The 24,782-nt window shown below is 39.0% G+C and overlaps 1 protein-coding gene across 4 annotated transcripts in view; it reads left to right on the top strand.

Moving 5' to 3' along the window:
- plch2a (phospholipase C, eta 2a) overlaps positions 1-24,782 on the top strand; it is a 221,437-nt gene that overhangs the window by 160,271 nt on the left and 36,384 nt on the right. For all 4 annotated transcript variants that reach the window (XM_036579011.1, XM_036579012.1, XM_036579013.1 and 1 more), the window contains 7 exons: positions 85-231; positions 3,330-3,573; positions 5,560-5,689; positions 14,307-14,477; positions 19,274-19,367; positions 22,136-22,339; positions 22,521-22,641. In XM_036579011.1, the coding sequence (XP_036434904.1) occupies positions 85-231; positions 3,330-3,573; positions 5,560-5,689; positions 14,307-14,477; positions 19,274-19,367; positions 22,136-22,339; positions 22,521-22,641 (1,111 nt within the window). The remainder of the gene's footprint in view (positions 1-84; positions 232-3,329; positions 3,574-5,559; positions 5,690-14,306; positions 14,478-19,273; positions 19,368-22,135; positions 22,340-22,520; positions 22,642-24,782) is intronic.

Raw genomic sequence — 24,782 nt, 5'->3', positions numbered from 1 at the left:
TTTTAAGTGAATTACTCCTTTGAGCTAGCCTAACGTTGGCAGACGTGCCTAAAACTGCCCTGTTTTTACCTCTTTCTCTTACAGTGGAAAAATGCATGAGCTCAATGCAGACAGGGACTCAGATGGTGAAGCTGCGGGGCGGCTCCAAGGGCCTGGTGCGCTACTTCTACCTGGACGAGCACAAGTCCTGCATCCGCTGGAGGCCCTCCAGGAAGAACGAGAGGGCCAAAAGTAAGTGCCAATTTGCAGTTAAGTACCTATCGAAAGACGGAAACGACTATCATTCAGAAGTGAGGGGAAAGTTACAGACTTTTCCTCTTTCATAGGAGTGCATTTAGTAAGCTAGCCTGTTCCCTAAGTGTTTCTTTCACTCTGCTCTTGCTGGTCTAGAACAGGGGTACCCAAGCCTGATTTTGGATGGCTGCAGCTCATATGGAAGAAAATATATGAGCATGTAAAATACAGTTTCTATCCAAAATGTATTCAAAGCATTAAAGTAAAAAAAAATGGCCAATTTCATGAATTTTTCTGTATCTTCTTTTTGGGAGTCTAACACAGGTTGGTAATTCCCCTGATCAACCACACCTAATTCATCTGTTAATTACCAGGTTTAGTAGATACGTTTTAGCAGCAACATCGCTAGATTGTGCTGAACTGTTGCCTTGTAGAGTTTACTGCAGAGTTGACCCCCCATCTGCCTGCATTTTAGTACTATGTTCAGTAACATTTGCTAAACTCATAAACTCAAGATGAATGATCTAATTTACACAAGTGGCAAATTTTAGCACAAGGGAAGAAGGGGGGACAGTGAGGAGTTGATTTTCGGTAAAAATGCATTTGTGCTCAGCTAGGCCGGCATCAATAAGCTAATTAGCTAGCCTTGCAAACTTTAAAATACAGTTTGTTTTATGCGTTGCCTTTTTTTGTTGTTGCTACCTAGCAAGCAGAGTAAACAAAGTTGCCTCCGTGTACAGGGTAAAAGGGGGCTAATGAAGTATGCAGAGAAACAGATGGACTACAGTCTGTAATTGTAGAACTACAAAGTGTGCCTGTATAGTAAGTGGAGCTGATAAAATGGACAATGAGCATAGAAAAAAGGAGGTGGTCATAGTGCTATGCCTGATCAGTGTATAAAAGTATAAAAGTAGTTCACTGTATAAAGCCCAGTTCAATACTGAAAAGAAGGCTGGTCGAGAATATCCTGACCAACTAGACTTTCATTTGCAGTTTGTCTAATCATTTGTGTTTTTCAATGCAAGCACATTTGTTGAGAGTTAAAATACTTGCTGTGGCTCTTTTTCAGTGGTTGTTGGTCAAATGAGCAAATGTGCAATAGTATTTGTTGTCTTTCCATCACTGTCAGTGTTAATGCCTTTCAGCTCTGTAGTTCTTGCCAAACATTGACTACACTGGCTGCATAGAACTGTAACAAGCCACAGTAGTGACTTTGCAGCCGAGTGCAGACTTGCTCAGCAGGATTGACGGCGGTGTTAAAGCGACACGTTGAGTCATGCCTAAACGACGGAGCCCATTGTATCTCCGGCAGCACAGATAAAGTTCAGCGCGCTGATGGCCCACTGCAGCCGGCGAATTAATCAGCTCTTTAAGTTGCCTCAATAATACATCCACTTTAACTGGAAGGAATTCAGTCGCAGTGAACCTGGCCTGCATGCACTTATTCGTTCTCCAGGTTTGGTAGGCAACGTGCCTGTGAATCACAAAGCAAAGTTTTCTACTGAAGTTTCAAAAACAGAACAGCTCCAGCAATTGGGCACATTTTTGAACTCTAAAGCTGACTACAGAAGCCTGCAAAGGCAGCCGTATTAGCCTCGTCAACTCTCCGGTTTGCATTATTCAACAGCGGCCCAGTGCAGCCCCAAGGTCACTCTGTGGAAATGGTATTCATGCCAAATGTTTTGATCTGGTGCTGAACCTGCTGTTGAGCTGATGAAAACCTTTCATCCTCTGCCATGCCTCGCAACCCCACCCCCGCCCCCCCTCCCCCAAAAAAGTGTCATGGTACAATATTCTAAATGACAGAATGCCTCATAACGTGCCGAGTGCATTGCTAACAAGGGTTATGATCACGAAACATTCAGGCGCGCCATCTGTGGCAGTTCAATTGTAATGTAGAACAGACAGCTTATGTTCTAACAATTATGGAGAAATGAATGCTGTTTGCTATTCAGGTGATAGAATGTGCAATAACAGTCAGTTGGTTAAGTGTTGTACCCATTTCTAGTCCATAACCAGACCCTGATTAGCATTATTAAGCAGACTAAGGCCTTTTGACCCATGCTATTATTGCTTTGTTATTGTTATTGTTATTGCTTATTCCTCTCAATGGGGATGCTTCCTACTTCTGTGCCTCCATTGAGGTGTGTGCTGCAGCTATATATAATGTCAGTATAGAATGTCAGTTGTTATTCATTTCACCTATGTCTTGTTTATATATATGTTTTATATTTATATATTTTATATTTTTTATTCCTGATTCCTAGAATGATATTACCTTGCCTTGGATGTTAAAATCTTAAGCAACAGTCCTGTTTAGAATAGAAAAAAAATAGCAAATATTCATCAAGATTGACTCTTTACTGTGTTCTTCAGTTCCATTCCTCTGGACCCATGTACTGTTTTTGTACTACCCTCTTCTAAAACACCAGATACCACACATGAAGCGCTTCTTACTAGGTTCACCTGCAGGGACTACCAACTGCCAGATATGAAGTACCTCTGAGATTTAGGTTGCCGAATGCTGGCAAACAGTCTGTAAACAGTCTGTTATTATTCCTCTCACCTGTTTCTTGTTTTTCTTGGAGTTACTCAGCAGCCAGTTTTCTTTTTGTCCTTACTTAGACATTTATCTTACCTTTTCCAAAGCTTCACTGATACCTATAAGAACATTACCTTGCTTTGGATGTTATAACACTATGTAATATGTGTGTACAACAGAAAAACGTCTCCAACAATCATCAGAACTCCTTACAGTGGTCCTTAGTTTCCTTCCTCTAAACCCTTTTAGTGTTTTTGCAAAGCCCTCTTCTAAACACATGATTTCACTCTTGAAGTGCCACATTTACTTGATGAGGTGAAGTCAGCTGTGTTAGAGCTGGGAAATTTTTGGGGGTTAGTGGAACCGAAATTGGAAACCATGGCTCTAAGAAGTCATCAATGAGGATGGTTTGCACCCTTTTGTTTTCTTTTCCTTTCTTTTTCCTTTCTTTCTTTCTTTTTCTACATCCCATCTGTTCCTCTCTCTGATCACCCCTACCAGTAACACCAGAGCTGTGTCCCTCACACACTTCCTCCACTCTCTGTCCTCCCAGTTTCCATCGACTCCATCCGGGAGGTGTGCGAGGGTAAGCAGTCAGAGATATTCCAGCGCTACTCAGATGGCAGCTTCGACCCCAACTGTTGCTTCAGCATCTACTATGGTGAACACATGGAGTCTCTGGACCTGGTCTCTGGGACGGGCGAGGAGGCACGCACCTGGATTACCGGCCTTAAGTACCTTATGGCAGGCATCAGCGATGAGGACAGCCTGGCCAAACGTCAGCGTACCCGGGATCAATATCCTTTTCATGGATTATTTTTCCCAGTTACAGTGTGTGATTATAGACAGTAAGTTGCCAGATGAAAAAATGTTATGTGTTTAGCTCTAAATTAGAAAGTTTGACAATGAGACATTCTCGTTGGGTTCAGTGCTGAGGGCTGCCAGATGTTGAGTGCATAATGGATTCAGAACACTGTCTTGATTGCAGATAACTTTATAGAGCATTTGGAAGGTTTATAGAGCTAAAAATGAATGAAAGCTAGTAGGGAACCAGTTAGCATTGAGGAAAATTAAGTAATGCTAACTGGTTACTTTGCAGCTTTAAAGGTCTAATCTCTGCTGCATCTGTAAAAGTAGGACAGGTTTTTAAATCAGTGAAGTTTTCTTTTCTAAGTGCAGGAAAAATATCATCCATGGTAATTAACACAACAGAGATGGCAGATAAAAGATTAGGTTGAAAAAGGCTGGAGTATTTCTTTGTTACCTATATATTAGCATTCAGTCATTTAAGCTGTTGTGATGATAACTGGTTGTTGGGGATGCGCTTCATTTGGCAAATGTCAGGGATTAAACCTGCATTATTTATGATTTTTTATATAACAGACTTCTTATAAGTATCTCCATTTAACATTCTAATCCTCCACTGAAGGCATTCCTTAAAGTGATCTGAAGTGTAAGCAACTGTGAGCTGCTGTAAGGCAGTGAAAATGAGAGAAATGTAGATGCAAAGCCCCAGGGATATGCAGTAATCTGCTGGAATAAGATATCAGGTTGTGAATCACTCATTATGATGAGTTATGAATAATCAACGTTAAACATGATTCATTTGCTTTGATTATCGTAGACTGTTATAGTAAATATTTACAGTTAGTATTCATACATGTTCAGTGTAGTTTATTTTCTCTCGCTCTCTCTCTCTCTCTCTCTCTCTCTCTATATATATATATATATATATATATATATACATATATATAAAATGTATTTTGTGGACATTGTTATCATAGTATATAAATTCAATTATCTGGCCTTGCAAATATTTTTTTAGCTTTTAGGCCAGGGGTCAGCAACCCAAACGATTTTTCAATAAAAATTCAACTTGGGGGCCACAATATTTTATGTGCATTTTACCATCTTAAACATATTTAAATATGTTTAAGACGGTAAAATGTCTGAGTATGTGCTAATGTCCGAGTATAGGATAAAAAATATGATATAAATGAAAATGCAGACTTACTTTCCTCTGCTTCAAGCTTTAGCTCAGCTGTAGCTGCTTTTCTCACATCTCCAGCAGGAAACACTTCCAAAAGTAGAATAAGTTAGTTTCTTGTAAAATGTCTCTTAATGTTCGACTTTTTACGAGGCTGAAGTCACTTCTCATTCTCCAGCTTCTTGTTTGTATTTTCCCGCTCCACCTTAAATGGTGCTTGAGGTCCCAGAATGTAACAGCTGCACCATTTAAGGTGGAACAGGAAAATTCAAACAAGAAGCTGGAGAATGAGAAACTGACTTCAACTTCGTGACTTTTTAGAGTTTAAAAGTTTCTCATTGCAGGTTAGACGTATCAGGAAACAAGCTTCAGTGCTTATAAATGCAAATAAGTCCATGCTGTCTCAAATTATCTTTCTCTTTGCTTTTCGTTAGCTACTAGCTAGGTGAGATTCTTAAAGGGTGAATTAGCAGTTATACATTAACTCCAGTGTTTAAGACCCTTTAGTGTTGAAACAGTGTTAGAATGGTTAGCAGAGCTTTATTTTACTGCAAAGGAGGATTATTTTATTTTTACCTAAAAATCTAATTCTGCTGTGGAGCCGAAACAGGAGAGTAAAAAAGCCTGATTGCCGACCCCTGTTTTACACCATATTGCTCACCTCGACAGTACACAGCAGTTGTGTGCTTAAGCTGAGTAAAACGCAGGTTAAGCTTGTGTTCATCACCTTGTCGTAGTATAGTGTATGTCTTTATGTCTTCGTGTGTGGTGGTCAGTCCCTTAACTGTGTGGCCACATGGTTGAAGCAGACGTTCACTGAGGCGGACAAGAATGGAGATGGCAGTCTGAGCATCAGCGAGGTGCTGCAGCTTCTGCACAAACTCAATGTCAACCTGCCCAGACAGAAAGTCAAGCAGATGTTCAAGGTACGCCGCCTACTGTTGGACAGACTGACCATGCATGTGAGCGATTCTCTGAGGGCATGTTTGTGTCTCTGAGTCTCATGAGTGAGAAGGTACAGCAGCAAACAGGACTTACAAAGCCAATTCCTAAAAAGTTGGAGCCCTTATCATATCTTTTTATGAGTGTGTTGCAGGCAACAAATTTGTGATTAGCATATATTTACTAAAATCAATAAAATTGATAAGTTATAATATTAAATATAACTTTATTTTTGCTGTTTTCAAAAAAATATTTAATTTGAAATAACTGACCACCTAATACATTGTTGTAAGTATACATTTAAAGGAACTGTATGTGTGATGGTGACAGTTTTGGTGGTCTACCAGGACTCTCAACTCAAATTTTGGAAACTCTTGTTTTTTCACTTATTTTCCTTTAATGTTCCCCCTTATGCAATTGAATTACTTCACACCTATCTCCTCAGAAATATCTCCTGAAAAATGATTTACTTGTACTTAAAGGGGAGCTCCACTGATTTTGCAAAATGACTTACTCAGTCAACCATTTAGATGTAAACAAAATCATTGCACCTTTCTAGGGAAATTTACTGAGAATTGTTCACTATTATAGTACTAGGAACCAGACGTCCGTATGTCTACACTACAAATATCACCATTTTATCTGCTATGCAAAATGACCAGTGAGCTTACATGTGTGTTATATGGTTTTATATGTCACGGTGATAATGGTAAAGTAGTGCTAAATTAAAAAATTTATGTTTTTTGGGTACTACTTTTTCCTCACAACGTCCTGTGTGTACCTCTCCGCCGCGCACGACTTTTGTGTTGTTTTGGTTGGCGGCGTTGCGTCACATGTTATCAATATAAATGTGATAAATCACAGTTGCACCTCACTTTCCTACCCCATAAACTGGTGAGTAGCAAGTAGTTTGTTGTTGATGATGTCAATTTCCATTCGCCCTGGGTTCTTCTGCTTTGGTGCCAGTGGGTTCAGTCTTCTTCAAGCTGCTGCAACTCATTTGTGTATTCTGCTTAAATCGATATACAACATTTTGGAAACAGACCTTATTGAAGTCCTCCACACACTTTGTCATCCTCTAAAAATAGGAAAGAAAGTTGTAAAAATGAACTATAAACAAAAGCTTCTGCTGGTGTTGTATCTGATTCGGTTCCCCCTCAAATATACGTTCCCTTTGACAAATCAGATCTTTGGGCGTGCGCATTCACTGAACAGATAACAACGCCAAGCAACACTACTTTGTTTTCACCCAATCCCCAATGTAAATTTACCGAAGATAACACAGCTGACTGAGTAAATACAGCTGTCATACAAAGTGTTTTTGAACCTTTTCGCTTTCCGTAGTTCCAGTGTGGCTTGCCGTTGTCATAGGGAACGTGAATATGAGACCTGACTTTTTTAGTGACCTGAATCGGATACAACATTGGCATTAGCCATGTTGAACGGCTGTAGCTACATGCTAGTAACTACAAAAGCATATTAGCTTGCATGCATTAATGTCAGTTAAGAATGCGGTTTTGAGAGGAAATACAGTAGCAATCCTGGAGTAATAGTTTATATTAAAAATACAGTTTTAGGCCAAAATTTCATAACAAAACTATCATAAAACAAGGTATCAATTAACACATTCATAACCATTTTCTGTAATAACTTAACAGGATGTAGCTTTTAGAGCCATTAAATGCTTCAGATGTCTGGTTCCTAGTACTATAATGGTGACCAATTCTAACTCTGTAAATTTCCCTAGAAAGGCACGTTTCACACTGAACCACTCTGAATGATTTCGTTTTCATCTAAACCACTGAAGGATTAAGTAAGTTTGCAAAATGGGTGGAGTTCCACTTTAATGGCCATTTAGACTGGGTATTTAATAAATGAAGGATGGTTTCTGACTTCTGGACATCTCTGTATGCTACACATAAACCACACCTTTAGACTTGTATGCCAGTTTCATACATGCTTTTTAGGCAGAATGTGTCCTATGTTAAGTACATTTGGCTACAATGGTCCAGCAGTCATGTGTGGCAGATTTGGTGGATTGATCTATAAAGTCTGTGCGATTGCAGGGGGCTATGTGCATGTGAGCGAGAATGCAGTTAGTTAATGTCCCCTGGAGGGCTTTAATATCGTTTAGGCCCATTCGGATTTGACTATGACCTACTCTCAGATTGAAGCATCCATCAGATATATTATCCATAAGCATAATCTGGAAGGTAAAGAATGGTGCTGTATATCAGCTAAGGGCAAATTTGACACTTTTGTCAAGCACACACTCCATCTTTGTAGGCCAAACCATTGCCTGACCCATGAGAACTTATGCATGTGGAGCCTCACTGCTCTCAAAAAGCCATTTCCCAGCCAGGCTGGATTAGTGAGCGCGTGTGTAAGTACTGTATGTGGCGGAGATCTCGCCTCGGCTGTTTGCAGGTCGCTAAGCTTCACACTCCATCAGGGCCCGCCCCATCTGCTGTAAACGGACACAGATGGCCTTTATTGTAAGACAGAATAAAGCACAGGGGAGCAATCTGGCCTCGTGTGCATGTCTGTGTCTGTCTGCTGGGAGAGGCTTTTTGGGCCTTGGCTCTGTTAGCTTCGTTTGATTATCAGGGAGAATAACTTTGCACGATTTTTCTGAATTGTACACCATGGCTAAAGAAAAACACCGAACAATCTATTTCTCCCTTTCACTTACTTTGTTTTCTCATAAGCCTGATTTCCTTTTTACCTTAATTTGAATATTTATTATAAAAAGCTTCCCTGGATGCTAGAAGGCCTGCCTTGTCTTGGATGTTAATACCTCAAGCCACATGCTTGTACAACGGTTCTTGTTACAGTACATTGAAACAAGAAACCACACTGTGCAGTTGGCCCACTTAACCATCCCCAGTTTGAGAATCAAACAACTAATCAGCCTTGGCTTGATTGCTGGCATTAACCACTGGACTACCAGCAAGCAGCCTTTGAAAGAAATCTCAAATATTCATCAAAATTATTATTCCTATATTATAGCAGTGGTTTTCAGTCCTAGTCTTCTGTTTCTTTTGTGTTTTACTTCTTCTAAGGGGGCGTTCAGACGGCATGGTTTCACTCTAAAGCATGCTTCTTTTCATGGTTGTCTATGAATCAAAGCGTACGGTAACTGAAAAGCATTCCTCTACCCTACACACCGTGCTGATTTGTGTTCTTAAACTGTAAGTTTAAAAACCATCAATTTTTGTGCTGAGCACCACAATAAGTGCCACGTCCTTCACAGCTGACCAACCAATATCATGTATGTCTTCTCTTTCATCTAAAGTGAAGGGAAAAAATAGTGTTCACTGATTTCAAACACCCAGAGCTTCAACACCAACTAAACATGAATGAGTTTTATATTTATTATTTAAAGTGTATGCAAAAGTTTGGACACCCTGGTCAAATGACATGATTTGTTGATTTGAAGTGAAAGTATATTTTCAACACATCCTTATAAAGGTCCCTGAGAAAACATACTTCAATCTGATTTCATCCACATGCTTTCAGCATTAAAGTCATCCAGGTTTATGCCCCAACAATAGACACAAGCAATGAAGAAAGCGAAAAAGTACTATTGTCAGACTCAGGCTGAAATTGACAAGATCTTCAAATAAGATGTACTGCTGGTGGTTGGAGACTGGAATGCTAAGGTCTGAAACAAGAATGAATAAAATATCGTTGGGCAGCACGGCCTTGGAAACAGAAATGAAGCACAAGAAAGACTAATCAACTTCCACGTCCACCGTATACCTGGACATCACAAGATGATGTTCACCAAAACCAAATAGACTACAAACAGACTCTAAAGGTTCGGTTGAAGGACTGACCAAATTTTTCTGAATCTGGAAAATGGCTCAATGGCCAGCAGATTGGAGGAGGTCAGCTTATATCCCAATACCAAAGAGGAGACAAGAAAGAGTGTGCAAACTATTGCACACTTTCATTAATATCACATGGAAGTAAAATTATGCTTAAGACTAGACTGCAGACTAGAGCTCTACATCGAAATAGAACTGCCAGGTGTGCCAGCAGGATTGAGTGAAGGCAGAGAAACAAAAGGCATCGTTTCAAATGTATGCTGGTATATATATATATATATATATATGTATATATATATATATATATATATACAGCATCCCAACTTTTTTTGAAAAAAATTACTACAAAGACAACAAATCAAATGTTGAAAGTGAAAAATTTTATTGTTTTTTGAAAAATATATGCCCATTTTGGATTTGATGCCAAGTGATGAAACACAGTGGTGAACATGCCCCTGTCCCAACTTTTTTGGAACATGTTGTTGGCATCAAATTCAAAATGGGCATATATTAAAAACAAAAAAAAAACAATAAAATTTCTCAGTTTCAACATTTGATTTGTTGTCTTTGTACTATTTTCAATGACATATAGGGTTTAAATTATTACTTATTACAATCATAGCCAATATCCTATTACATCAGCCTGTTACCCAGGCCTACCCACCTATGTCTTTTTTTATGAAAAAAAGCAGCAACTGTCAGCAGATTTCACTGAAGTGTTTATATCTGAGTGAGTTTTCTGCTTACATCTATCTCTGCCCACACACACACACGTCCACACCGAACAAGTAACGTGTATCAAAATGTCTTATGTATCAAAAGGCCTTAACATGGACGCTATGGTAAAACGTGCATTCAAGTCATTACTTTTTTAAACTGATGCTGGATGCAGGACATTTTCAGGGTTTTTCTCTTTGTTCTGGACTATTTTTTACATTGTCCCTCTTATCTCTACACTGACTCACTTGAGAGCCACTGCTTTTGAATGATTTCCTAGGAACAGAGTATTGTTCCCAAAATGACTTTTCAATTAAATTAAACTTTTAACAGGGTGGTTAATCCAGAGTTAGGCTTAATCTGGACTTGCTAAGCCCCTCATTGTAAAATGTATTAATGGATATTAGTCTGGCTTCTCCATTGACATTAATTGCTGTCACCTAATTAATTTCCCCCAGATTCTAAACTGTTTTTGAGTCAGTATTCAGATCTGAATAAAAATGGCAATGTTCTTTTCAAGAAAGCAAGGACCGAGGTGTGGGGTTTGTCTCTTCTGAAGTGTGAATGATGCTCCTAGGAAAAAGACGGAAAACAAGTGTGAATAATGCCCCCCCGCTCTGGTGCCTGAAGTGTTGTTGACCTGTTTTTCCTGTCAAGCCTCTGATCCTCCACAGCCTGGATCCATAGACCGCCAGTCTCGTTCTCGCGGCCTTGCTCGCTTCCTCTGCCTGGTCTTTTGCTTGTCAACTCAACGGATTTGAGCTTCCTGGCAAGGAGCTGTGGAAATGAAACACTGAAGTAGGGTCCTAGGAAGCGTTGGGATGTGAAAAACGTTTTCCTATGAGTTAATGGCGATGGCTTGGCAAAAATTCCACCTGTACAATTTTTCACTTATCCACATGTATATTGAATCAGCCAAGACATGTTTGTAGTTGAGCTAGGTGGCTAATATAGCTAACAAATACATGAAACATGAAATCTGTATGGTGTCTGTACATTTGTTCATTTTTATTGAGAACAATGTGTCACATTCAGAGTCCTTCAGAGTGGTCTGATGTAAAATACACTGTTCTATGCATTTACATTTCATTAGGCATATACAACACATTAGTAATGTAAATAAACAGTTACCAAAAGAACCAAAAGAAATGACCCAAAATGACTTGGGGAAAAAGTCTGGTTCCATTGACTTACATTAAAAGTAAGAAGTGTTTTTTCCCTCTCCTGTAAAGTTGTCATTTTGGAGATACAAGCTTTCGTTCCGACAGCAGCGATATACAAATTCGGGCACGTGTAGGTTCACTGCTCATTTTGGATAGTAAAATGTCCCAAGTCTGCATTGTAAACATGATCTCTGGATCCTTTCACCACCACTGTAAAGAAATCTGAGTCTGTCTACAGTGAACCATTTTTCATCAAACCACTCTGAATAATTTTGTTTACATCTCAGCAATTAAGTTATGCAGAAATTTTGAAAAATCAGTGGAATCCCCCACAACTGGAGTTAATTTGAGGTGTTTGATGATTTAAGCATGTCATCTGCATGATGCCAACTGGCCAAGTGTATGCTTCGGTTACATGTGGACATCAAACATTTCGTGGCTGGTCATTTTTTTATTAAGGGGAAAATGACCTAAATTTGATTTTTTACCAAACTATCACTCTAAAAGCACTGATTTACCATCTCTTCACTTACCGCAGAGTTCAGTCGGGGATTGGGCAGAGAAGGAGCGGGGCAGTGTGTTCTGAACCTTTTTTCCAGTTCATTGAGTCGTAGGTGCTTTATCCCCCCAACGTGGCCACCTATGCAGCAGGTCGCTGATCAGGGTTTAAAGTATCAAACGTGATGGAGGTGCACAAGCAGTTCTCTTTTGCCCTGTGAAATCCCTTCGGTGTGCTTCAGTGCAAATTCACATGGAACAAAATCCTTTTAGATTATACCGTCCGTCAAGTGCATGAGGCAAACAGCTTGATCCTGTCGTGATTTTCCATTGAGAAACGTAATGAAAAGGCCACGTCGGTTTATGAACATTACATTTTGGATTTATTTTACGAGGCCTCTGCAATGTCCCCCTGAGAGGAAGATAGTAGTTCTACCTTTAATATTCATCAGATCCTTTCTGAGACGAGATGCAGGCTCTAAGCTGGCGAGTCAATACTCTTCTGAAACGAGGCTAATTTAAAATGGTAGCAGGTATTCTTACAGCATTAATGCCCTTTCAGTAACCATTCTCCATTGAGAAACTGGCATTCAAAACTGATCGAAATTGAAATCGACTGTTTCTGTTTTTCCATTACCTTCAGGCTGACAGAAATGCTGAGTGTGGAACTTGATTTTCCCCCACAGCTCTGACATGTAGACTCACTCTGCTCTGAGAGAGAATAGATTCTAAGACACTCTTCTGTGTTTTTGTTCAGAGGAGAAGAGATGCTAATGAACAGCTCCAGCTCAGCCAAGACGCACCTCGCACTCTTCAAGAACTCTGTTGAATGGGTAGTTTCATGTAACCAGGCACTGTCAGCTTCCTCCGGAGCTTTCTGTCTTCTAGGATTCTTTGCGATGTGTTTAGTTTGCATTTCATCATCAGAAGCAGGCTCGAAGGAGAAGCTCCATTTCTTCTTTAGTCTTGCATGTAGGACAGGGACAGGGACATAACTCATGGTGTTGTAGGGAATACTTTCCGTGAAGTCAGCAGTGATGGAAACTTCTGCTTTTGTTGTGTTTCTGTTTGTCCATAACTGCCATCGAGGGCGTTGGAGTGATTTAGAAGCTGGAGGAAATACTCTCTTAGTCTCTTTTTGTAAGCTGTATAGTGATGGGTATGACGAGTAATTTTGGTTGACTAGTTTTACATCTCAAACAACTTCTGCACTACAATGTATAATGAAAATATCAACTTTTGTTTATCACACTAAATGCTAGTAACCCGTAGATCCTGCTCACTGACCGTAGTCAGCCTTATGGAGCAGTAGTTGCTAATGCTGAGAGATTTAGGTGAAATATTGCATTTTTTCTGACCAATATTGTGACTGCAATTTAAACTGCAATTATTATTATTATTATTATCATTATTATTAATATTATTATTATTGTTTAGGAATTGAGATGCAGGCTGTCTGCATGGATTTCCTCTGGGTACTCCAGTTTCCTCCCATAGTCCGCAGACATGCGGCCAGGCCAATTGGACATGCTAAATTGCCCCTAGGTGTGAATGTGTGTGTGAGATTGTATATGTCTGTTTTCTGTCCTGTCCAACCTGTCCAAGGTGTATCCTGCCTTCCACCCAGTGACCGCTGGGATAGGCTCCAGCACCCCCCGTGACCCAGAGGAATTTCATGCAAACTAAACACATAGTTTGTGGTTGTAATGTCACAGCACAGGGGTGTTTGGTTGATCAACTACAGGTGGTTCAGAAGATCCATGTTATCGGGTTAAATTTCCCAAACTAAAACTTAACACAGTGCTGTTGATACTATAGGCTATAACAGAAATTGCAGCTCTTCCCATTTGAAAATTGCACTCTTTGAAATTGTGATTTCGATGTAAAAATGACTCATCTTTAAGTTCTGGTTGTTGCTCGGGTGACAGGGGAAGCTCTTGGCATCCCAACTTTAAGTTATTTAAGATGTGCATTTGAGGCCGACACAGCATTTCCCAGAAACATTAACCGCTACGCCACATTATTTTTTATTTCGCATGCATGTTTTTGTTGTGGTGCTGCCTTCCCCTAAACATCACGAAAAACACTGAGGTTGGTCGATCTGCATGTCAGTCAAATAGCTGCTCCACGTCATGGTCACACTGAGCAACTGAGCCTTTTCCTTCCTTAACTGAGTGACAGTTTTCATTACCGACCATATCCTGTTTTAACACATAAAATATGGATACTTTATTCAAACTTATTTTGGGTAAACAAGCAGCAAACAGAAGCAGTAAAGATGGGCTGGACAAAATATACATTTTTGAGAGGTGAGGAGGGCATGCCCCCTGACCTTCACCCCCACATTTGATGGTTCTGATGGCCATGATTATCATCCTGTTGTTTTTTTGTAGGAGGCGGATACGGATGATAACCAGGGAACGCTGGGCTTTGATGAGTTCTGCTCCTTCTACAAGATGATGTCAACTCGACGGGATCTATACCTGCTGATGCTTACTTATAGTAACCATAAAGACCACCTGGACACAGATGACCTGGCACGCTTCCTTGAGAATGAACAAAAGGTGAGTTAAGGGGTGGGCAATATGGACAAATCTCACCAAATATCTTTTTTTTCTTACGTTGGAAAATGCAAAGTGCACAGGAAAAGGGCCATATTTTAAAAAAACACTCCTAAACTATTAGTACAATGATTTAACTACTCGTTAGGCAGGGACAATTATACTGTCTTCAATCATGGCATTCATATTCGAAATCTCTCAGCAACAGAGGGAACCTTTGAACAGCTATGACACTTGGTAATAGTGGGTGGTATACCAGTTTAAATTCTTCCTCCAGTACGAATTTTGTCATACTGGATTGCCACAAATTAGCACAGATAACGCAATATACAAGCAGTGCAAACCACACTAACTTTACCCCGTTTGGCCGTACATCTGAGCCAGGGATGTTTACATCACGTTTTAAATGAAAAGGCAGTAGTCTCTCTATCACCTCTTGCTGCCTAGTCTGTTGCATCAGAAACAGTCTTTGTTTCTTTGTTTTCAAGGCATGAAGGAGTAGCCAGTCTTTTGGGTTTTTTTAGCCTAACATGAACACTGAAGTGCTTCTGTTTGCTCCCATGCCGCCTAAAAGGAGTCAACTGATTTGATCAGTTGCATCAGAAGTTTTCAGGGATGGTGAAGCAAACAAGCTGTGAACCAGCTACTGATACTGAAAGTGTGAATGACTGTAATGTTTTCTAAATTCCAGTATTGTCTGACGGTCAGAGGTATGAATGTACAGGACGTACATGTGAGACAACAAATGACTTGAGAAATTTGACGAAGATGAAATTGGCTTTTGAATTTCCCATTCCATCTTAAATAGTGTAGAAGTTACATTTAAGTGCCAGAGTACAACTGCTGCTTCATTTAAGGTGGAATGAAGAATTTGATCAATAAGCTGGCAAATAAGATGCCAACTTCAGCTCTGTAGAAACTGACATGAAACATTTAGCACCATAGGTGCCAGGTTGTGTAGCTAGTGTTAGACAGCAGTATTGGCTTTGTCTATGTATTGTTCAGATTTGTTAATACTATTTTGCACACATTTCAGATTTGCTTTGGTTGTAAAAACGGTTCTTAATAAAAGCAAAGGGGCATCTCAGAAAGATAAGCCCCTGTAAATGTACAAAAACAGGTCTACTGAACATTTTAAATGTTATATATACACTGTGGTATACACCGATCAGGTATAACATTATGACCACCTCCTTGTTTCTATGCTCCTTGTCCATTTTATCAACTCCACTTACTATATAGGTGCACTTTGTAGTTCTACAATTACAGACTGTAGTTCATCTGTTTCCTTGTTAGCCCCCTTTTACCCTGTTCAGTGGTCAGGACCCCATGGACCCTCACAGAGCAGGTACTATTTGAGTGGTGGATCATTCTTAGCACTGCAGTAACACTGATGTTGGTGGTGGTGGTGGTGGTGGTGGTGGTGGTGTGTTAGTGTGTGTTGTGCTGGTCTGAGTGGATCAGACACCTCAGTGTCACTGCTGGACTGAGAATAGTCCACCAACCAATAATATCCAGCCAACAGCGTCCTGTGGGCAGCATCCTGTGACCACTGATGAAGGACTAGAGGATGACCAACACAAACTGTGCAGCAGCAGATGAGCTATCGTCTCTGACTTTACATCTACAATGTAGACTGACAAGGTAGGAATGTCTAATAGAGTGGACAGTGAATGGACATGCAGAGAAACAGATGGACTACAGTCTGTAATTGTAGAACTACAGTGCACCTATATAGTAAGTGAAGCTGATAAAATGGACAATGAGCGTAGAAACAAGGAGGTGGTCATAATGCTATGCCTGATCGGTGTATAGTGAAACTGTTAATAATTTTAATTAAAGTGTTATAAATTTTTGACCACACTGCCCACTACTGCTCGGGAGTCCCAGCTAAATCTTTTCTTATTGATATATGCAGTTGATCAGTGTTCTTTAGGTATTGACAATATTTATACATTTAGAAAAGTCTATCAATGCTATTTTGTTATATTTTGCTATATTTGTTAACAATGTCCTATTGCCGTCATATTGCTTGCTCCTACTACCTAGTTTGAGCCGTTCTTTTTGCGCATTAAAAGGTGTACGCGTTCCCCCAGCATTCTAATATGTCCCCTCGGCTACATGCCCTCTTTCTCAACTCAGGCATGTAATTTGATAAGCTTGGTGATGAATATGCAGCCTGACTCTTCTCTGTTAATGGGACCAAAGGCATTTTTAAAAAATCAGACATCTCTGAAAGCCTCTCTTGCTCTCTTGCTCTCTCGCTTTCTCCCCCTCTCTCGTTCTTCCTCTTGCTCTCTAAAACACCCAAAGAATGCACATATTTCATATTATTATTATTATCATAGGGAACTTTTATTGCAGCAGATACACTGTTATCACTCTGAATCGTAGGGATTTTCAAAAGAATTCTTATCATTTTGCTTTATATACATGCGAACATGGCCACTTATTAATTATGTGGTCAGCCGAGGGCAGTTTGTTGCTGAAACATAAATTCAGAAGAGAGATATGTTTAGTTTATGAGATGAGTTCAGTTCAGAACAGATGTAGATACATTCCTGAGCCTCCTTACGTATTTAAATTAAGGATTGAGTTTCTGAATTGATGTTAATCTTTCAGCCCTCATAGCCAACATCAACAGCTATGTTGGTCTTGAGACTGTAGCTTCCAATAAAGAGACAAACTAATTTAAATCATTAGCAGGTATTTTGGCCATATAATTAACAGGCTATTTAAAGATAAGCATGTAAATTGCTGAATCCCAGAAAAAATGATGGACAGTACTGTGCAAATGTCAGACACTACCATTATTATTCAGTTTACAAGTTATTCATTTTTCAGGAAAACAACAAACATATTTAAAAGAAAATGCACAGAAGCAAGAAAGTTATAGTGAAAATTGGGCCCCCAACAGCCCTGCTAGACCTGGTAGACCGCCAAAACTGTCACCATCAGATAAACAGCACTTAAAGCATTCATCTTCAAGAGAGAGGAGAAAATCAGGCTCCACTTTTCTTCATCAGACTCAACATCACTGAATGTGTTTGGATTACTTGGATCGTGAAAAGCAGAAAATGCAACCAACCAACAGGTGTGGAAAAATATCCCTGCAGATTTGACTGAAAGTCTCCTAAAAAGAATGGAAGTTGTAATAAAGTCATAGGGTTGACACATTAGTACTAAAACAAACTGATGTTATAATTCATTTGTGAGGCTTTTCCAGATGCTGAAAGTGAAAAAATACATACTTGATGGCAGCTTTGAATAGAAATTAAGAACAGTACTGTACACAAAATGATCAAGCAGCACTAGCGTGATTTGTTAAATGTATGCTGAATGGTTTTGTGGGAACATTAAGCATTTATGCTAGAGCTGTCTTTGTCTTACAGCATTAACAGTGTTTATTAAACTTTCTGCATGTCGGCGCTGTAAGAACAAAACCCTGTATCTCCAAAATGGTAACTTTACAGGAGAAGGAAAAAACATACTTTACTTTTGATGTAAGTCAATGGAACCAGACTTTTTTCCAAGTAATTTTGGGCCATTTCTTTTGCTCCATTCATCATGAAATTTACACATGATGTAAAGAGCAGCAGACATTTTAAAGTCAAAAACTGACAATTGACAAAAATGGAGATAGAAGGTTTTTGTTCTGACAACAGCAACATACAGGCTTTCTGTGGATCCTTCAAAAGTCTTATAATGCCTTAAAAGAAAGTCATAAACTTCATATTTTTTTATTATTAGAGGTATTGACTTCAAAGATGATGCTTAAAGACAAAAAAGCTGAAAAAAGATACAGTGTATGTATTAACCTAATTAAGAATAGTCCTGCAAAAATGTCCATGTACAACTAGTCCTGTGGTCAGAAACTGAAAATGAAGGGCAAAAGACTGCAGAGCTGTTAACAGAGTTAAACACACTGGAAAAAGACTGGACATTATACATGTTTGATTTTCATGTTTGACTAACCTTCATGAACAATATAGACACTACTACATGCCATATTTGAGTTTGTATGTGTTGTTATGTGGTGAAAATTGTATTATTATTATTTTTTATATAAATGTATTTTAAAAAACTCTGAATTTGTTTTAAAAACCAATTGAGCAGCAAATCTAATTGAGAAATTTACATTCTAGACTGATTTTTTGGTGCTTCTGAGTAACCAACTTGTTTTCTACAACTCCCAGCACGGGTCTCTTTGTTTGTTTCTTTTGAGAAGCAGAGAAAGTGGCCATCATTAAAGCTCACTGTTAGACTCTTGATGGGCAGTTCAACTGTATCTCAAAAGCAAAACAAGAGTTCTGAGCTAAGCTGACCAAGCCAATTAGCCCAAAGCTCTGCTTGTGGTTAGACACTGGGAAACGCATCGCGCTAGCGCACAGCGTAGTGCTGAACTGGGACCATAGTTGTTGGTGGTGCGGCCCCCCCTCCTCCCACCCGCTGTTTGACAGGGCCTGATGCTGATTGGCATGGATGGAAATCTGATCGACTAATCAGCCCATTTAAGGCCCAGCTGTCGGTCAGAACAATCGGATTCCACAGCCGGAGTGGGTCAGTCACATGCGAGGATGTTTCTCAATGGGATTAAGTTCATTCTGTTTGGTAAACATTTTAGATGTTCTGATTTTTTTACACTTTGTTTTACGCCGTCTGGGATCTGGATTTGATATGCGTTCATAATCTGCATGTAACATAGTTTAAATTTGGAAATCGTTATAGTTGTCGGTTGTGTTGTTGTTGCCGTTGTTGTTGTTTTGTATGTAACTTCTCTCACTGTGTTTGTGTTTCAGATGACAAAGGTCACCAAAGAGCACTGTCTCGAAATCGTCGCCAAGTTTGAGCCTTGCCCTGAAAACCAGAAACAGGGGGTTCTGGGTATTGACGGTAAGATGAAATCTAAATAGAGAGTTTTCTTCAGAGAACATTTTAATAAGCCAAGCGTTCTTCATTAAGCTCTATAATGATGGACCATTTCATTTAGATGTTAATGGCTTGTGAGATAATGTTTTTAGAATTAGACCATCGTTAGTCACCGTCTCTGCACTGTCACTTCCAGTTCTGCTTTGGACGTAAACCTTTATTTAGATAATCCCCAGTCCTCAGTAATTGATTTGTAGATAATGAAGTATTGTTCTTTTGATGTATGACGTATTTCAAATGCTCATCCTAATTCCTCGTGTTTCCTGGTTCAGTCCCTGAGAATCTCTCCACAGCACATTTTGGTGTTTTCTGTACTGTTTACTTGAACATCAAGTAATAATAAGGCCTTAATGGGTTTAAAATTTGTGTCATAGAGAGGGCCTGACTAATAAATATGATAAAATCTGCCAATATTACTCCACACACACACATTTTCTAAGCCGCTTATCCTCCTGGGTCACCGGGGGTGCTGGAGCCTATCCCAGTGGTCAACACCCAGGACAGGTTGCCATCACAGATTACTTCACATATTCCACATATGTATTATTCCACTTGTATATCAGTATTGGTGAAAATTCTGCCGATGAAGCACCAATATTGTTTCAATATACACTCTTCTTATGTGAGAGAAATTACTTGCTTGTAAGGATTTTAGTGGTTTTATGTTCTTATCAACCTGCTAAATTTGGCACCAGCTGCTCATATTATAGCAGTAACCTTAAAATTCACATACATTTTTCTTGCTAAAAATCAGCACAATCGATTATATAATATATTAAATAATGCATTTACACAGTACTTTTTTAAAAACTATTTCACATCTCATTTTGAAAGTTGTTACTGTGAAGATGTGCATTCATAGGGATTCATGGCTGTTTCTTCTCTTTAAATGATGCACACAAAACTTACTTGCCATGCAAATAAAAAACATTTAAAAAAGGTGTTTTCCTCATTTATAGCAGAGGCACTTTGGCATTCAACTGTAGATGCCTGTGAGGAACCATAAAGTATTATGTTTTCACAATTTTATAGCTCATCTGTGCATGGGTACCCAAATACTTGGTCCACTGTTCAAGTATTCCAGTATTTGAATACTTAAATTGCTATTCAGGTATTAGTTATGTGTCAGCACAGGAAGACAGAGAAAATACAAGACTAACAATTCAATCAAACATTGCTTGTATGTTTTAACGGGTCAGTAAAAAAGTAAGAATGTGTATTACACTGTCCAGCTCTGAAACATGAGCGCTTGAATGCGACTGCATTGACAAGGATGCATTGTTAAGAATGTGTTTGAGAAGGCAGATGTAGCACGGCTGATGTTATCTAGTTCCAGGCAAACATATTGACACATCGTCCACTGAGGAGAGAACACCTCGCTGTATTTTTAGCTCACACAAGAGGCATCTCCTGTTACTCATCCAACAGGAAAACTACTGATTTCCCTCTGCCTTGTTGAATAATAAAATGTTTTTAAATGTATTGCTTGCTTTTTAGCCTCTTATCACCACAGTGATCACCTAAATCCAGGCATACACTGCGCGACTGACTAAATTTCATAATGGGCCGAATTTCTGCTTCGTCGGCCGTCGTTTGCAGTGCAGTGTGAGAAGAGAAACGATGCCCGATTAACTGCCCAAATGAGCTCCGATTGAGCAGTCAGACAATGAAAATGGATTTTGGTGGCTTGTCTCACAATTCTGAGCAGCCTCACAAAGTCACACCCAAAACCACACACAATCACAACCACCTACACAAAGGCAAAAAAGTCTACATTTGCGGCACCAATATATAAATAAATATGCTGATTTTGTCTTCATAGAACTGTTTGTAGACCACCTGTTCTTCAGCTTCAGTGCACAGTGTGGCACAAGATAGCAAAGCTGCTGTAACGGTTTGTCAGTGGCTGAATCTCAAAAGGCCCCATCCTTCATATGTAGTGCACTAAGTTCTGGCCTCTCCATCAAAATAGTGCACTGCTTGTCCAGTATGGAACTGTGCACACATGGCTGAATCTCAGAAGGCTATTTATTAGACATGTGATGCACTTTATGGGTACAGGAGCAACTATTTTAATATGTAGTGCACTATGTAGGGAGCAGCGTGTTGTTTTGAATAACACAGCTTTATTGGAGATTGTCTGTAGTGGCTGCGTTCCATGTGCAGTGTGAGCACCCTATGTCGTGTCATGTCAGCCAGAGTGTTTTCATACAGTGCGTGTATATAAATCACAGGCTTTGTCTATATACGATGGGTGATTCAAACATACAGTGCGAGTTGTCACCAAAGAACAACATTTCTAAAATCGCACAGTGTATTCCTGGCTTAAAGGAGCAAGTTTCCAGCTCCAGCCCTATGTTAATTTTGAGCGAAGTTGATATTATGTAATATAATTTATCAAGTTCTTTACTCCTCTTTATCACATATTTGACCCCAAAACATGATGATTGCCCTATTGCCCTGATTATCAAGCCGTTAGCACTGATATAACATGTTATAACACCTTATAAAACCCCTCGGTCAGGTTCTTTATTGCATGGAGAGCACAAAAATGGCAGTGCAGAGTTTAGTACTAAGACTAGGATTGTGCTTTTGTATTAATAATGGTAGTATTTGCAGAACATCTTGAAGAGATAAAATGAGGCAATAAATATCTTCTGTTGACCTTTTAACTTTTAAGAAAAGCCAGTCCAGTTTTTTATCCATTTATCTGTAAAATTCCGCCCCCACAGGTTTTACGAATTACATGCGAAGTCCAGCGGGGGACATCTTTAACCCTGAACACTACGAGGTCAACCAGGAGATGACCGAGCCTCTGTGCAACTACTTCATCGCCTCTTCTCATAACACCTATCTAATGGGGGACCAGCTGATGTCTCAGTCTAGAGTGGACATGTATGCCTGGGTGCTGCAGGCTGGCTGCAGATGTGTGGAAGGTCAGTTTCCATGTTACTCTCTTTCATGTAGTGTAGCTTTCAGTGAAGGAATGAATAGCACGTTTCACAAAAATGATCTTTATTTAAATGAAATAAATAGTAAAGTTTTTTAAATTATGTAAAACCACATTTACATTTTAGACACTATTGTAATAAGCTTACCTCATTTTAAACTGTCTAGTGGACTGCTGGGATGGACAGGACGGCGAGCCAATTGTACACCACGGCTACACTTTGACATCCAAGATCCTCTTCAAAGACGTCATTGAGACCATCAACAAATACGCTTTTGTCAAGAACCTGTAAGTAACGTTTCTGACCCGCAGCGTTGCTCATATGCATGATAGACATGAGAAGAAGTGAGCCTGTATTTTTTGTTTTCTTGATTTAGATTAGGGGTGTCAAACTCAACCACTAAAAGCGCCATAGTAAAAAATCTCAACAAATCTGTGGGCCAGCTGTGTTTTTATTTTAGTTTTACTTAACATTTTGCCGTGACCCCAACTGACCATTGTTTATTCAAAATATGCCAAAACTCACGGTTTGATAGGATTTAGATAGTCTTTGGTTTAGTCAGGTATTTTTTATTTAGATATTTTCTTGATTTAAATTATTTTTATTTTAGATATTTTCTTGATTTAGGTATTTTTTTGTTTTGATATTTTGTTTTACATATTTTTTTGATTCAATTTCTTTTTATTTAGATATTTTCTTGATTTAAATTATTTTTATTTTAGATGTTTTCTTGATTTGAGTATTTATTGTTTTGATATTTAGTTTTAGATATTTTCTTGATTCAAATATTTTTTTGGTTTTCTTAATTTAAATTTTTTTTACATATTTTCTTAATTCAAATATTTTTTGTTTCGATATTTTGTTTTAGACATTTTCTTGATTCAGATATTTTATTGTTTCAATAATTTGTTTTAGATGTTTTCTTGATTCAGATTTTTGGTTTAGATATTTTCTTTTAGATATTTTCTTAATTACTTTTTTTTTTATTTTTGTTTTAGAAATGTTCTTAGTTTAAATGTGTTTTGTTTACATTTTGTTTTAGATGTTTTCATGATTTGAGATTTTCTTGATATTTTTTGCATTAGTTTTTAGATAATTTCTTGATGTTAGATGCTTGGGAGGCAGATAGTATTCATGCAGAAGAATGTGTATTGTGTGCAGCAGCCCACTTCAGTGGTGCACACGCATGAGTGCACGCACGTGTTTGTGTGTATGTGCTTCATTTTTTTTCCTCAAATTTCATTAACGCCATCGTTGCTAAAGGTGTCACCGAGACGCACACTGCCAGGGCTTCTGGAAGCTGTTGCAAACAAAATGCTATTTTTAGATCTCTCAGTGACACTCCCAAACGTGTCACTTTTGACATGCGGTCGTTTTGGCTTGCCGTTTCAGTTTTCCTTCAAGCCAACAATTTGTCATGATGGGAATGTTAAACATATGCCAGTTTGGAATGTCCCTGAGGAGGTTCTTCGAGCCCATGTTAAGATGATAATTTGTGCCTTCTTTCTCCAGAAGCTGTAGGAATTACACTGTGACATTTTCTCTCAACCATTTTTCTTAACCCTTTAAGGTCAGTGCAAGAAAGTGGCTTATTCTGTCGTTTAATCCGTTCTACACAGTTAATGATGTGTATGTAGACGTTATCACATGAAATCAGAGCAATTTTCCACAATACTGACCGTGTTCAACTTAGCGTACTGTGTACTGTGTACTGCACCAGGACACACTGTACACTGCGTGCTACTCTTCATAGTAGTTTACTGTATGGTATCCAATGCACGTCAAAAGCTGTGTGCCATACTAAAGGGAGGGGGTGCAACTAGGTTGCCAACATCAGAAACTGAGCCAATCAGACCATCTCAAGACCCACCCCTATTTCCTTAGCCCTCCAATCACTGCCTAGCGACCATTGCAAGCCACTTTTCAGCATGTACGTTTATGTCTGTCTGACTTTCAAAGGACATCCCATACCATGGCAGAGGGCAGGATGTTGTTTTTTAATCATCTCCAAGGCCAAAAATAAACTTTAAAAATGTCAATGTTGGATTTGTTTGTGTAGTAAACCTGTATAGTTTCCAAACACACCTGTTTTTCCTATATTTGTGAGTCATTTTATTTCAATAACATTCATAGTTGGTAATATGAGGTAGTTTGATTGATTAATAAGCAGTGCGATGTCAGCCTGAAAAGCTACTGATACTAAGCAGCTGAGAAAGCTTAAGCACCTTACCGTTTTAACCATGTTATCCTTTTAGTAAGTATACTTTATTTAATAGTTGAAGTAAGCAGACTCACCTCATGACCAGGGAACCACAATGTTTTATGTCTATTTTGCCATCTTGTACTTTTCTCACATCTCTAGCAGGAAACTTTTCCAAAAGTAGAATAGTTTCTTCTAAAATGTCTCTCAGTGTTTGACTTTTATGAG

The sequence above is a fragment of the Colossoma macropomum genome, unplaced genomic scaffold, assembly GCF_904425465.1.
Source record: "Colossoma macropomum unplaced genomic scaffold, Colossoma_macropomum, whole genome shotgun sequence".
NCBI classification, from domain to species: Eukaryota; Metazoa; Chordata; class Actinopteri; order Characiformes; family Serrasalmidae; genus Colossoma; species Colossoma macropomum.
The sequence above is the reverse complement of the archived record's forward strand: the minus strand, read 5'-3'. Positions and strand labels throughout refer to the sequence as shown.